The sequence below is a fragment of the Vipera berus genome (genome assembly GCF_964194415.1).
Source record: "Vipera berus genome assembly, chromosome: 2".
Classification (NCBI taxonomy): Eukaryota; Metazoa; Chordata; class Lepidosauria; order Squamata; family Viperidae; genus Vipera; species Vipera berus.
Window position 1 is genome coordinate 68,459,677 of NC_138203.1, and position 16,245 is coordinate 68,475,921.

A 16,245-nucleotide genomic window follows, 5' to 3' on the forward strand; every position below is an offset into this window, starting at 1 on the left:
TAATGCCAGTGACTAAACTGTGTATTGTGGGCATGCGTGAACTGAATGAAATTCCTTGTAGTGCTCATCTCAGCAATATCCAACATTGTCTGGCACTTTCTTACCAGCTTTCCCAAACTGATTTTCCCCCAATGTGCTTCACTGCAGTTCTCGTGTGATTGCGAGTTATACTCTGAAACACTCATTTGTTTGGGTGGGGGTAATATTTTAAAAATCTGTTGTTGACTTCTGCGGGCAAAATAACGGGAGATTTTTTGATAGGTTAGATCAGGGGTAGGCAACCTCGGCTCTTTTATGACTCATGGACTTCAACTCCCAGAATTCCTGAGCCAGCATAGCTGGCTCAGGAATTCTGGGAGTTGAAGTCCATGAGTCATAAAAGAGCCGAGGTTGCCTACCCCTGGGTTAGACTAACACCGGCGCAACCCGTCGTGATACACAGATTACACAACTCCATCCAGTGCTTTTTTTTTGTAAAAGAAAAAGGTGCCGGAACTCACACGTGTCACACAACCCGCCTTGCCTACCCTACAAGGTTCCATCCAAAAAAAAGGTGCCGGAACTCCGTTCCGAGCGTTCTATGAGAAAAAAAGCCCTGAGTCTCCATCTAAGCTTATGTATTTATCGGAAGACTAAACCTTTGGTTTCGGTGACCGACCCAGATCTGGATCCTGCAAGCTTACGTCTGTATGTATGTATGTTTTGCAAAGCTAACGCCCAACGAAGTCATTTCTTTCCTTCGTGGCTGTTCACCCAAATTGGTGTTCAGAATCCCTAAAGAAAAATAATGCCTTTCCTAAAGCCGGCAGCAACCTCTCGTCTTTTCGACGCCAGAGCCGTTTTGCGAAACTTAGAAAGCCGATCTGGGAGAGAGAAAAAAAAAATCAGACGGGAACAAGCGGCAGCGACAAACTCCCACCGAGGACTTTCCGAGCCCGCAGTTGCCGGAGAGAACGCCAAGGCGCAGACGCGCTGGCAGCCAATCGCTTTCTCGGGCGGAACAGTAACGCGGTGGCTCCGCCCACCGGCGTCCGACGAGCAAACCTACGCAGGAGGGGGAACAGCCGAGCGTGCTAGAACGTTCTTGCGTTCCTTTCTTCTCCTTCCTCCTCCTCTTCTCCTCCTCCCACCTTGCCGCTTCTCCCGTGACGCAAGACAATGCCCCACCTCTTCCGCACCGGCAGTTCTCTTCTACGGGGGGGGGGGTGCGTGGTCACGTGCGTCACCGCTCGGAGCAGTAATGCGGTGGCTCCGCCCACCGGCGTCCGACGAGCAAACCTACGCAGGAGGGGGAACAGCCGAGCGTGCTAGAACGTTCTTGCGTTCCTTTCTTCTTCTTCCTCCTCCCACCTTGCCGCTTCTCCTGTGACGCAAGACAATGCCCCACCTCTTCCGCACCGGCAGTTCTCTTCTACGGGGGTGCGTGGTCACGTGCGTCACCGCTCGGACGAGACGGGGTTGGCGCTTTCTGGGTCCGCCCGGGACAGGCGCGCTTGTCGTGGGGACCGGCGGCTCGCGCTCCTTGGGACCGAGCCGCCTCTGCCTCCCGTCCCGCGGCTGCCTTCGCGCCCTCTTGAGCTCCGTCGCCATGAAGAGCCTGCCCTACTTCTGCCGCGGGGAGGTGGTGCGAGGCTTCGGGCGAGGCTCCAAGGAGCTGGGTATCCGCACAGGTGAGGGCGGCGGAAGCGGGGTCGACCGGGCGCCGCTGCCGGGTCGGGAGTCGGGTGGAAGCGTCGCGGCGGGTTCCTTTCCTTCGCCGCCCCCGCCTGGTTCTTCTGGCGGCCGGCGGGGTGTTTGGTGTGGGGGGGGGGAAGGTCGGCTTTTCTGGTTTCTTTCTTGCCTTGATTAAAACGAGGCTTTCGTAGAAGTGGAGCTGGATTATTATTATTTTTTTTTGGGGGGGGGGTGTCTGGTAATACGAAGTCCCGTTCAAAGTCCAGCTCAGCTTCTTCCTAGATCAGGGGTCTTCAAACTTGGCCCTTTTATGACTTGTGGACTTCAACTCCCAGAATTCCTCAGCCAGCAAAGCTGGCTGAGGAATTCTGGGAGTTGAAGTCCACAAGTCATAAAAGGGCCAAGTTTGAAGACCCCTGTCCTAGATAGAGCTTGTGGGTTTCCCCCCCCCCCCATAGTACAAAACGACTTTATTTTTTATTTGATTTTTTTAAAATCCCGTAGTTATTATTTATAAGTGCAGGTAGTGCTCGACTGACGACAGTTCGTTTAGTGACCGTTCCAGGTTACAACGGCCCTGGGAAAAAAAAGTGACTTCTGACTGTTTTTCACAGTTACGACCTCTGCAACCTCCCCATGATCATGGGAACAAAATTCAGATGGTTGGCAACTGGTTCATACTTATGACCATTGCAACATCCAAGGGATCCCGTGATCCCGTTTTGCAACCCTCTGACAAGCAAAGCCAATGGGGAAACCAGATTCACTTAACCGGGTTGCTAACTTATCAACTCCAGTGAGTCACTTAACAACTGTGGCAAGAAGCGGGGCAACAAATGTCACGCTTGAACAACATAATTTGGGGCTCAATTGTAAGTCGTAAGTCAGGGGTCTTCAAACTCGGCCCTTTTATGACTCATGGACTTCAACTCCCAGAATTCCTCAGCCAGCATGTCTGGCTGAGAAATTCTGGGAGTTGAAGTCCATGAGTCATAAAAGGGCCGAGTTTGAAGACCCATGTCGTAAGTCAAAGACTACCTGTAACTTAAACTCCCCCCTCCTCTTTTCTTACAACAATCCTGTGAGGTGCATTGGGCTGAAAGAGTGACTAGCCCAAAGTCACTCGGTTGGCTTTTATGCTTAAAGTGGGACTGGAACTCAGTCTCCTGGTTTCTAAGCCAGCACCTTAATTGCTACACAAAAATGCCGTAAACTTAACAAGATGTATTGTGGGCTCCCAACCTAACTTATAACCCTCATATTTTCTGGTGTTACGTTGACCAAATACCCAGCCTAAATGCCTCCCCAAGCAAGAGAGTCTCCCCAACTGTATAGATTAAAACCGTTTCCATAAGGGATATTTTGTGGTTAGAATTGGGCTTTGCATTTAATGAAAAGAGGTAGGTTTTTAACAATCCTGGTATGAAACTGCTCACTAACAATATAATTCCTAGTTCTTAATAGAACTAGGTTATGGGCTTTTTGTTAAAATACTTACATGCAGAGGAACATGGGCTCATTCACTAACTTTCCATTTCTTTTGCTTTAAAGGAGATAACATGTAACACAAATCGTTACAAGATGTGGTTGAATTATATAATTAGGTAGCCTAATACAGGGCTTTTCAACCAGTGGTACAGGTACCACCTGTGGTACATTGGCACCTGGCAGGTGGTATGCGACCATCCTAGAAAAGTGGTAGCAGGGGAGAGGAATGGCAGCACCGCACAAGCCAGAGCGAGAGACGGCTGGAGCTGCAGGGCTGTCAGGGCTCAGTGGAAGCACCAGGATCAGCGCCAGGCTCCAGCTGGAGCTCGGCACTGATCCCGGCGCTTCTGCTGAGCCCGGAAGAAGCGCCGATCAGCTGGAATGTTGCAGCATCTCCAGGGTCTTGTGATTTACATTCAGATGCTTGGCAACTGGTTCATATTTATGACGGTCACATTGTCCCAGGGTCATATGAAGTGACCAAAACCTGCTGCAACCACCCAGCAGACGGGAATAAAAACCAGCAGCCCCCCCCCCACCCCTGCTGCCAATCCTGAACAGAAATGCTCAAAACAATGAAAACCTCGGACAGGAGGAAGAGTGCCGCTAGGCAGGCAGGCGTCTTGCTTGGCTGTGGCTTGGGGGGCACTTTTTTCATTGCCATTGTAACTTCAAACAGTCACTAAGTGAACTGTTGTAAGTCAAGGACTACCTGTACTTTATCACTTTCTTCCTTTTTTTTTTTGGTCATCAAGTTTTTGACACCTTTTAGGCAACTGGTGGTACTTGGATGTTGCCATAATCTAAAAGTGGTACAATGGGTGAAAAGGTTGAAAAGCCCTGGCCTAATACCTTCATTATGTTGTAGAATAGGTATTATTTTTTCCTAACTCGAGATAATTTATATATGTAAATTACCAAATTACAAAGCAACAGATGTTCCTGAAAGTTCACATGCAGGCTGGCCTTCTTGAGTGTGTGTGTATTTGAAGAGTGACTTAAACATTGATGTAAATTACCTTAAGTTATATTTAGACTGCCCTAACCTTTAGTCAACCTCACTGGATCATAGCATACTATAATATAGATGTATGTATTGATCTAAGACTTTCTGCCTGATTTTTTTGAGTGTGCTATGTGTTACAGTATTTTAATGGTTCATATAAATTGTTATTTTTCAGCTAATTTTTCCGAAGAATTGGTTGATAGTTTCCCATCTGATATCTCTACTGGCATATACTATGGATGGGGTTGTGTTGGAACTGGAGATGTGCATAAAGTGGTTTTGAGTATAGGTTGGAATCCGTATTACAAGAATGTTAAGAAATCAGTGGTGAGTATGTTGTGTGTTAATACTTTAGAACTAGCTCAGGACCTGATCTATTTTTGGACAGTTTTGGCTGGAGAGGAGGCGGTGGAGTAGTGAGGCGTGGGATGCTCCATCAATAAGATGAGACATAGTAGCTCCCTGGACAAAGGGTGGAGACTGTGAGGAATATACTGAAAGAAAATGGAGGATGAGGGCTTCTCGGAAGTGCAGTGCATGCTCTACAGCTCACATTGGAAGCACTCCTGGAGAGCCAACTTGGTGGAGCGGTGGGCTAATGCCTCCTTAAGTAACACCAGCTGCCTGCAATTAGTGCAGGTTCGAGTCCCACCAGGCTCAAGGTTGACTCAGCCTTCCATCCTTCCGAGGTAGGTAAAATGAGGACCCAGATTGTTGGGGGCAATAAGCTGACTTTGTAATAATGCCGCTTGGGCTCCCCCGAAAGCCCTAATAAGCAGGCATATACATAGAATGAAGGCTATTGCTAAGCACATTGATTTGTGCTTTAGTTTGTAAGCCGCACTGAGTCTTCGGAGAAGGGCGGGATATAAATGGGATTAAAAAACAAAACAAAACAAACTTGCAGGCTTTGCAACAGGTTGGAGGCGAGCCCAGCACTGAGAGAGTCTACTCATACTTCTCTGCTTGTTCTGGCCTTAACCTGCCTCTAGTAAAGCCTCCTGCAAAATGTGGACAGGTTACAAAGCATCCAGATTTTGATGACGTGGCCAAACGATCACATGCAACGGCAAGAACTCTGAGGGCAAACCATAAAATAATATGTTCAGTGCTGCCCTAACTTTCAATGGTCGCTGAATGGTCATTAAGAAAGAACTGTCTGATAAATATTCAAGAAACTGCATTGGATAAAATCTTATTGGGGGCAGATGAGAAGCAAACAAGAAAACTATAAATTGTTATTGGGGTATAAAATGATTGAAGAACAAGTCAAACAAATGATGTTGATATGGGCTAAGAATGTGGGACATGGTATCGATCTTGATGTATGGCAAACACTTTGGGACAGAAATAAAAAGATAACACTGGTCACAGCTTATAAAGAAAATCTATATAAGATGTTTTACCGGTGGCATCTCCCTCCAACACGGCTAGCTAAAATGTATAAAACAATATCCCCCAATTGCTGGAAATGTTCCCAAGAATTAGGCACCTATTTTCATGTATGGTGGACCTGTAATAAGATGCAAAGGTATTGGCAAAGGATATGGACATGGCTAGAGGAAATATTAGGACGGAGAGTAGAATATAGGCCAGAATTTTTCCTGCTTGGCATAACAAAAGAGAAACATAGCAAAGAAGAGTTATATTTAATAATACATGTCATCACAGCAGCGAGAATGACGTTCGCCCAGAAATGGAAAGATAGTGAAATACCTGACGAGAGTGAGGTGATAAACAAAATATGGGCATGCGCAGAAATGGACAAGTTAACTTTGGAAATAAAAAATAAAGATCAGTCAAGAGTATTATAAAATTTGGAATAAGTTTTACCTATGGTGGGAACAGAAAGGAAGGTCTTAATAGAGATATACAAGATGTTGAACTTAAATAATATTAGAATAACGGTGGATGATAAGATCGAATATTGTATATTTGTATATAAATGATACGTATATAAAATGTATATAACATATAAAAAATGATGTTAGACAAGAAGGTATGCTGGACCGATAACACCATGTCCAAAGTTTTTAAATATTTTAAATAATAAAATTTGTTTAAATAAAAAAGAAGAAGAAAGAACTGTCTGTACTCTATTTAGAAGTCAATAGTTGTTTTGGTTTTACTTATATTTAAAACTTCTAGAAATAAACGTCTTTATTTCAGTGCTTTAATGTACATACAGTCATGCTATGAAATTGATGTTTCGTTTTTTTTAGGAAACACACATCATTCATCCCTTCAAGAAAGACTTTTATGGGGAAATACTCAGCATAATCATTGTTGGTTATATAAGACCAGAGCAGAACTTTGATTCTTTAGGTAAGTCTTGAGTAATTTAGTATTTATTATTTGATAAATGGTAAGGTCTACTAATAAGATCAGGTCTTTAATATCATTATTATACAACAAGAGTTCTTAAAATATAGGTTGCCAAGGCAAAGAATATGAAGAGCGTTTATACCTGTATTGGTTTGGGTGAAATTGTAGATCAGAAACATTTTCTTCCTGAAGAAAATGTACATTTGCAACATCTACCTATGCTGCACATTATATAGAAGCAGAAAAGTATGAAAAATTGCTATTATCTGGGGGTAAAAAGCACAACCCAACTGATAAATCTCAGTTTGAGTGATAATTGTACTGTAGTAGGAACAAGAAACTTACCTATAATGCTGGAAGTTTACATCTTTCAACCCAATCTACTTCACAGGGTTGTTGATGTGGTACAAAATTCATCTTGAGTTCCCAGAGAAAATACTTAAATTGGGTGTATAATTCAATATGTCATGGTTTGACATATGAATAAGACTCATGGCTTTTTTCTTGCTCCATCTTTTCTTCCTCTTTGGCAAAGTATTAGCCATGTCAATCATAACTAGAAGCTACATTGTTTTGGATCCTTTTAACTATTTCCTCAATTCCCATCTTATCTCCATAGAAAAAGCAACATACATAGGCACTGTCAGACTATATAACTCACTCAGTTTAGGTGGTATGAAAGAAAGGCAGCAGATGCTTTAAATATTTCATTTGTACCTTGAATCAGGCATTTACCAATACTACAAATGAAGGCAAATATGTGTGTCAAAGTAATGATTTAAAAGCTAACCAGCTGATGTAATGTGAGATGTATGATGTAATGATGGGAATGACTCAACAGGGTCTATGTCCCTTTAAGAGTTTTGTATAAAAGGCAAGGCTCCGCAGATGTGTGCTGTAAGTGCTGTGTGTTGGATCCTGCTGTATTTGCACGTGCACGTATATTGTTCCTGGTGTATGATACTGTAGATAGTGTAAGATAAACCACCATTTAATATAGAGCACTGTTTACTGTGTTTACTCCTGGGTTATCTCAGTGCAATAAGACTCTGCATGGTCTGACAATGTGTCCCAGGGTAACGTTGCCAGATCCAATCTGAGTCTAGCAGAGTGTGTGCTAAAAAGCCACTACAACAGACACAAACAGAACTGCACACACACAGAGCTAGAGAGAAGTTCTCTGAAGATGGGCTCCAGCATGACTCCGAAAGCTCAGAAGACAAAACCCCTGGTCCCAGTGACTGACTCAGATAGGATCCTGCATTTATCAATATTATATACTTTGGAACAGATCTGAGCAATTTGTTGCTTTCATGCCACATCTGACTCAGGGTGATCGCAGTCTGGCCTGTGATAGTGGGGGGCACTAACAATGTTAGGGCAGGGCAGTGGCAGTGGGGATGGCGGCGGCAGCCTTGGGGTTGGGTTGTGGCAGCAGTGGGCAAGGCTGTGACCTCCTGCAGCAATCCCAGTTTGTCATGTGGCCCCTTGATAAAATCAGTTGCCTGCCCCTGCTTTAGAAGTAATTAATGTTTTATTTTTTCCTCTACAGATGCACTTATAGCTGCTATTCAACATGACATTGAAGAAGCTAAAAATCTACTAGATTTGCCAGAACACCAGAAGTTTAAAGATGACAACTTCTTTCAAAGAAGAAATGTTAACAGTATGACTAATGGCCATTAAATAATTCCCTTTCTTTATTTTCATTGCAGTTATTTAAACTGAACTGATCTTCATATGTTTCTTTTTAATAGAGAAGGCTGCTCTGCTCTTTAGGATTGTTATTCTGTTAGCATTATACCAAAATGGTTAGTGATTCTCTAAAAGTAACACTATTTTTGTTTTTTTCAAAAAATGGCCATGTTACTTGACAAATAGCAAGTGCAATCTGTTACGTGTGGTTGTTAGTGCCATCTTAAGAGCAGACAAAAGTTTGTTTCCTAAATGTTTCTAAATATTTCTAATGATTGCTATTTATTTAATTAATAATGCCCATGCTGTATATTTTTGGTGTGAAAGATTTCCAATGGAAAAATAGAAATATTATCAGTAATTTTACTGCCTGAATAATTATCCTAGACCTAGAGGCTTTTAATTGTTCATTTGAAACATTAGCTGGGTTCATTTGAAGTCCTTTTTAATCCCCTTAAAATAGGATTTAAGCCCTCTGTGATTGAATTACGCTATTAATTTCACTGAGAGTAAAAGCATCACTTAATTTCTCCTACCTTCAACTGAGAATTCTTAGATATTTATAGAGCTTATTTATTTTACTGTTTTATAGTGAATAGAAAGCCTTGATCTTAAGAGAGGCATCTGAACCTGGAACAAACCTTTATTTTCACAAAAGCTCCTTTACTTTTGATGCCGCTTTGCTGTTACAAAGCAGCCTTTCATATGATTAAATGCTCCTTTAATTTGCTTGGAAGGAAATGCGATGAACTGGGCTCTTTGTGTATATGTACAGATAGCCTAGACTTGCAAGTCCTGACTGGGACCAGAATCTCAATCCTTGAGCAGAGCCGTGGTCAAGGGAGAATGTCATGTGACTACTTAGCCACTGTAATTGTTGTGGTAATTAAGCCGTCTCATGGGTTGCTAGGTGGACTGAGTCACAAGGAGCCTGGGGGGGGGGTACCTCGGGGTAACGGAGGCCCTAAGAGGCTTTGAACAGGCTGTGGGTGACTTGGGAGATGCTGCAGGGCAATGCGAGGCCAGGGAAAGAAGCTGTAGCCACCCCCTGGAAGCAATAGCTGCCCCACAGAAAGTATCAAACACCTGGGAAGTTCCAAGAGCACAGCACAGAACAGCCACTCCTCATACACAAATACACAGTGGTGTACAAAGCAGCCACCCTGTGGAAAGTGCCAGTTAGAGGGCAATAGATGGGTAGTTGGGTTTGCAGTAGGGATAAGCTGCCAGGTGTCCACAAGGCCAGTGCAATACCTGTAACTTCGGGCACGGGTCACAAGTCCCTTTGTTCATGTGCTGTTGTAATTTTGAACGGTTGCTGAACGAATGATTGTAAGTGTAGGACGACCTGTACGTCTGCGTTGTGTGTCCGTGTGTACACATACATATATATGTGCAGTCAGTTCTTGTTATTCACAATAGTTACATTCTATAAAGTAATGAATTCTGATTTACTAAATACTGAATCATTGCTTCTAGGGGGAATATACAAAGTACTTTTATATAGTATGGGAGCTGAAATAAAAAGGCAAGAGTGTCCACTTTATCGGCCTCAGTGGAAACATGCCTGTCAGGTGACTTACATTTTTCACTGCTCTGAACCTGTCCCCAAATGACTGCAAAACTGCCATGTGTATTTGGCAGTATAAATACATTTCAGTGAGTAGATGAAATTGTAAATATGAAATCCGCAAATAACTATGTACATATATTTATTTGTGTCTGTATACATGGTTTACCAGCTGCTATAAAGTGTATGTGTAACTTGCAATCCTAGCATGTTCCTATAGTGGCAGTTTTCATGGCATCTCTGTCAATATAGCTGCAGGGATTTGCTTATCCCAGGATATTTATGTGCTTGACAAAACAAAACAAAACCCCAGAAGCTTATTACCAAATGATATTTTTTTCTGCTTATATTTTTTCATTTTGGTACGTTTTTATGTAAAATGCAACAAAAATTCTTTTAATTAAAACTTAATTGGATTTGTAAATGTGCTTACTGGAAAATGGGATGTGCATCGAATCAAAATGTCTAGTCTGGAAATGTGTACACTATGTGTATGGAGAATGAAGGTGACAGTGGAAAATTCAGTTGATTGCACTTTGATAATTTTACAAATGCACCAAGGGGTACAAGCTTCTAGGGATTTTGTATGTAGAACATTTGAGTCTTATTTATCTGTAGGAAAAAGCTCGTATTGAATATATGTCAAATGCATCAGGAGAAAGACCATCCCAAATTTATGTTCACTGCATGAGCATCATGAATTAGAAGTTTTATGTCCTTCATTTAAGATGGTGCCCCAGTTAGTTCATTTGCAAGGAATCCTGAATTCTGTTTTTCATGGTTCAAATTTTTATTATTTCATATTTCATGTTGCCATTAAATTTTAAAAACTTGGGTTTTCCTTATTTTTATCTTGGTAAAGTGCTCATGTTCTCTTTCTCTTTACCCACTCTGCATATGCAGTTCTAGCTGCACCAAGGCCTTAAAGATAGTCCTCAATTCACAACCATTTGTTTAGCAATAGTTTGAGGTTACAATGGTGCTGAAAAAAATGACTTAACTTAATTTGCTGTTCTTCACACTTAAAAAGCCTTGCAGCTTCCCCACAGTTATAGGTAGGTGCTTGCCTACCAGTTTGTATTTATAATGGTAGCAACGTTCTATGGTCACATGATCACTATTGCTTAAATATTTGCTTAATGACTGTAGCAAAAAAGTGCAAAATTCGGTGACACACTTAATGACCACATTGCTTAGCAATAGTTCTTGTCCAAAATGTCATACGTCGAGGACTACCTGTATATATTTCTTTGTATCTTAATACAATCTATGACTGCCACTCATTTCAACTTGTGTGCCAAAGAATATCTGGTGATGGGCTATGTATAGGTAGTCCTCAATTTACAACAGTTCATTGAAAAAAGTGACAGGACCATTTTTCACAGTTGTGGGATCTCCATGGTCACATGATTAAAATTCTGACATTTGACAACTGGCTCATATTTATTACAGTTGTGTTCCAGAGTCATGTGATTGTCTTTTTGCAATATTCTGATGAGCAAAGTCAGTGGGAAAGCAAGATTCACTTAATACCTGTGGCAAGAAAAGTCGTAAAATGGGGCAAAACTCACTTAACAAATGTCTCACTTAGCAACAGAAATTTTGGCTCAATTGTGGTCGTAAGTCGAGGACTGCCTGTGTAGCCACTAGGTCTCCTGCTCTTACTCCCATCTCCAAAATATTCCAGTGCAGAAAAACCTTTTTATCTGGATGGGTGACATTCTGAAAATTGCAACTAGCCAAGTGCTTTTGCTTTTTACACAGTTCAGTAATGAGTAGGACTGGGTGAGGTATTTCAGCAAAAAGGTTGAAGCCATTGTCTTATAAGCAATTTGTGACCACCAAAATAATTGGTAATAAAGTTAACAAATTTTCAGCACTGCTGTAAATTTCTTTCTTCCTCTTCATGATCAGCATGTGGCCTTATTAGCTCCATGAATATGAGCATTTAGATAGTCCGGACATAATTGGATATACTGTTGGCAGTGTATATTTGTCAATTGTTTTGTTACTTTAGATTGTGCCTTCTGATAGGGTTACTTTGTGAGATAAATTACTAACCTATGAATCATGACATGTATATAAATTATTGCTTAAGGGAATGTGTCACTGAGAAAAACACAGTTTTGGAAGCAGCAATGAAGTACAATCCAGAAATTGAATATATATTGATCAGTCCTGGTTTTTAAACAGCATATGAAATCAAATGAATATGTATTGAATTCTGCCTTTTTATATATAATCAATTTTAAATTTATCATTGTAATTTTATTGAGTGCTTTATTTTTCTATTAATTTCAACAAATAAAAAAGAAAAGCTATGTGTTTTCTATTAATTTTTCTCCACTCCACACAAAGAAACCTGAAAAACATCAAATACCATTCTGTTATAATAAATACATAGACAACTTTTTGTCAACTTGTTTTTGAAAAGGTAAGGAATATGATAGAGCCAATTGGTTGTAACAATTAAGGCACCAGGCTAGAAATCTGGAGATTGTGTTCTAGTCCTACCTTTGGGACAAAGCCAGTTGGGCAATCTTGGATCTGTGTCGTTCCGGGTTCCTCACGGATCCTATCCTAGAAAGGAGGCCAAAGCAAACTACTTGCAAAATCTTGCCAAGAAAACGTCAAGGATTAGTTCAGGCAATTGCCAGGAATCAATGTAGATTTGGAAGGCCTCATTATACTTAAGCGACCTCTCGCAATCTCAATCCCCATTATCTTAGTTTCCTCATAAATTACATAGAAAATCCCCATTGGGATGGAAATCCAGTTAGGTTTAGAGTTAGGCATGACAATCCAGTTAGGGTGAGATTTGGGGTTAGGGTATGGATTAGGGTTAAGGTTAGGATTAGAGAGTTAGCGTTAGCATTACAGTTATGTGTTGCACTAGACTAGGGTTACGGTTAATGATCCGGCTACCGTTAGGATTAGTGTTAGTGATGGGATCCAGAAAAGGTGTGGGTTAGTCCAGTGTGAACTTGGAAATGTAAAACCTACATGATGAGCCAATTCAGAGGCTTCTTATGCTTGAGGCCTCTCCTATTTCCAATCCCCCTTATTCTCACTTCATTATAAAAATATAAAAACTTATTGGGATGTAGGTACGCTTTGGGTTGGGGTTAGGCATTAACTTGTAATGTCACTAAAACATCAGTAGCTTCGGGGACCTTAATGTATTTAAGAGGCCACTAACAATTCTAATCCCTTTTATACTTTTCTCGTAAATTACATGGAAATTTCCCATTAGAATGGAAAGCCAGTTAGGGTTAGCATTAGGTTAGGTTTTGCATTAGTGTTAGTGTTAAGCTTGTGTTAAGTTTAGGGTTATAGTTACACTTTGTATTTGGGATAGGGTTAGATTTAGGGTTAGGAGTAGGAATAGGATTATGGTTAGCGTTAGCATTAGGGTTATGCTAGAGTTAGCATGAGATTTACGATTTTTATTAGGGTTAGTGTTAGGGTTTGTGCTAACACTAGGATTAGGATTAATGTTAGGGTTACTGTTAGGGTTAACATTAGCCATGGGATCCAGAAAAGGTTAGGGTTAGTCCAATGTGAATTTGGACTGTAAAAGAATCTCGTATTTCTAATCACCCTAATTTTTGCTTCATTATAAAAAGTACAGTAAAATCTTATTCGGATGGAAACGCGCTTAGGGTTAGGTTTAGGCATCCATGAAATAATATCAACAGTAGCTTCGTAAAGTCTTGTTATGCTTCAGAGGCTGTTAGGAATTCTAATCCCTTTTATGGTTAGGAATAGAAATCAAGTTAGGATTAGGATTGGAAATCAAATTTGGGTTAGTGTAAGTGTTAGATTTAGGGTTAGGAATGGCAATCTAGCATAGGTGAGATTTCGGGTGAAATTTATGGTAAGGTAGTATGAAGGTTCATGTTAGGGTTAGGAATGGAAATCCAGTTAGGGTTAGCATTAAGTTTAGTGTTAGGGTTTGCGTTATGGTTAGGATTGGGGGTTGGGATAGGTTTAGGGTTAGTGTTAGAGATGGAAATTCAGTCAGGGTGAGGTTTAGATTTAGGCAGTGGTGGGATTCAAATATGTGAACAACCCGTTCTCTATTTGAATGCTACTTCTGGAAGTCCTTTCTGGGCCTGGGCAAGAAAAAATTATTGGTTCTGCTGAACTGGTGCAAACCAGTTGAATCCCACCACTGGATTTAGGGTTGGGGTTAAAGATGGATATCCAGTTAGGGTTTTGGTTAGGGTTAGATTAGGGTGGAAGTTAGTGTTATGGATGATGTTGAAGGAAAAGTCATCATGGTTCAGTCCAAGCCGGGAATAAACATGGCGACTTCTTTAGAAAAAAGGTTGCAGTTTATTGAAGAGGAGAGCCAGACAGAAAGATGGCTCTGGAAGAAAAGAGAGAGAGCACATGTAGAGTGTGGGTTTTTATACCCTCTGGGGCTCTTGAGGTTGTTTCCTGTTCCTGTTTGAGGCTTTGTATTTCCTGTGTCATGTATTTTGACCTGAGTCTGAGCGTGCCCCTTTGGCATCTCTGTGTTAATCCTATTATGTCCTGTCTTAGAGTTTGGGTGGGGTATGTAGATTTTAGGTGTCTTGTCACTGCGTTTTTTTTAGTTTTGCCAGCTTTGTTCATTTCTGTCTGTACATTTTCCCCTGCTCTCTGCACCTGTGTTACTATCTTATCATGTAACCATAGTGAATGTCACATGTTCAGCCATGTTATGGTTTTACTCTGTTTTGTCCTACTAAGTGCGCATGTCTAGAAAGTTTTTTTCCCTTTTACTTTGTATTCTGCCTGATGAGAGATGTAGTCAGTTAGGTCTTTTGTTTTCTCATTAAAAGTTTTACAGTAGAATATGCCTTGGATTTCTTTCTTTGATGTTCACCATGCATCAAATGAAGCACGGTTCGTCGCCCTCTGATAGGGGAGTAATAATCCTCCCCTGACATTTGGTAGCAATAAATCTTGACAAATAAAAAACAAACCATCCTCTGTTACCAAATGTCAGGGAATAAATACCTCCCTATCAGAGGGTGATGAACCGTGGCTCATTCGCATGGTGAATATCAAAGAAAGAAATCCGAGGCATATTCTACTGTAAAACCTTTAATGAGCAAACAAAACAAAACCTAACTGACTACATTCTCTCGTCAGGCAGAAGAGAAAGTAAAAGTAAGGAAAAAAAATAAAGTGAGAAAACTCCTCTTCTTAATCTTCTAGCTTCAACGTTCCTGAATCTGCATTTCTACAGAGCTGGTTTCTGCTTGGTGGAGGGAGACTTGAGGCTATTAAGAAAAACTGGACATGCTTTTCTGCCTCTTTAAGATCCTTTCAGGAAATATATTTTTCTGCCCTTTTAATATTTCTTTCGCTGTTGGGGGGCTGACTTCCCTCAATTTAGGATTAGTGTTAGGGTTATTGTTAGATTCTGAATGGAAATTGGGTTATGGTTAGGGTTCTGGTTCAGCTTCCTTGAAATCAGGGCTGAAAACAACTTCAGAGTTAGATTCACAGTCTTTTTAAGAAAGGGAGTGAACCAACAGAAATGCAAGACCTTTTAAACCAATTTGCACTTATCATATTCCCTGCACTGAAATATGTAAATCATGTTATTTCTCTGGAATTATGTACAGCAGAGCCAAGGTCTTTGTTTCTGTTTTAGACTAGATCATCTGCAGCTAGTCTTAGTATGCTTCATGGAAACAAAATCTTCCAACTATGTTTATGAATCTTCCTTATTTCAACTAATATTGGGGTATTAGGCTTAAATCATTGTATAATTACAATTGAAGTTGTAAATTGCCGAGCCCTGAATAATGGAATTTGGAAAGTGAAAAGAGATAGATAGCTTCAACTGATCTCAGGGTTCAGTGCAGTTCAGTCTTGCAATGCTAAACCAAGTTTTATTGATATGTGCAAACCAGGTCACCCTCATTGCTTGATAAATTGGTCCCACGTATTTTAACAGAAAAACCAAAAAACATGAAATTTACCTATGAATTTTCTCCATTTATTTGTGCTGCAAAACAGACTCCTAATCATCAAGTTGTGAATATGCATGGTACATTCTCACAAAAAAAAACAATTTTTTTCTTTCCCACAGGAAGAGGTTTCAGAAGAGTGGATTACATAATAACCCCAAATATTTCTTTGAGAATTACCAAATCAGTGAGGTGAACAAATGACAAACTCCATACAATAGGCAGCCTTTGCCTTTTTATTACATTCAGTTCATATTCATGGTTAGGCTGTTGCATTTATTCATTTTTCAGCTCTACATGGTCTGAATCCATATTTATTCCTTGTTTCATCACCATGTCAGTGCATGACACAAGAGGGAGTTAAAACAAAGCCCGGCATCAATTTTGTCCAACGTTTGAAAAGTGGTGGGCAATTTAATTCAAGAAATTTCAATTTTATTAGAAATATTTTGTCTCAGACAAGTGCTTTATGATCTGAATGATACAATTTTTGTATAAAACTGCAGGCAGAAAGATAC

At 40.7% G+C, this 16,245-nt stretch overlaps 1 protein-coding gene across 1 annotated transcript; it reads left to right on the top strand.

The window, feature by feature from the left end:
• The first annotated feature begins 1,306 nt into the window (after positions 1 to 1,306).
• On the top strand, positions 1,307 to 12,079 carry RFK (riboflavin kinase). The gene is made up of 4 exons (XM_081320569.1): positions 1,307 to 1,670; positions 4,344 to 4,495; positions 6,391 to 6,493; positions 8,046 to 12,079. Exons 1-4 carry the CDS (start codon positions 1,379 to 1,381, stop codon positions 8,177 to 8,179), a joined length of 681 nt encoding a protein of 226 aa, XP_081176695.1. The 5' UTR covers positions 1,307 to 1,378; the 3' UTR covers positions 8,180 to 12,079.
• Positions 12,080 to 16,245: the final 4,166 nt, after the last annotated feature.

Coding starts and splice junctions, on each gene's coding strand:
- RFK (XM_081320569.1), top strand. CDS start 1,379: ATGCCCCACCTCTTCCGCACCGGCAGTTCTCTTCTACGGGGGTGCGTG. Junction 1,671..4,343: donor GGAGCTGGGTATCCGCACAG/GTGAGGGCGGCG, acceptor GTTATTTTTCAG/CTAATTTTTCCGAAGAATTG. Junction 4,496..6,390: donor AGAATGTTAAGAAATCAGTG/GTGAGTATGTTG, acceptor CGTTTTTTTTAG/GAAACACACATCATTCATCC.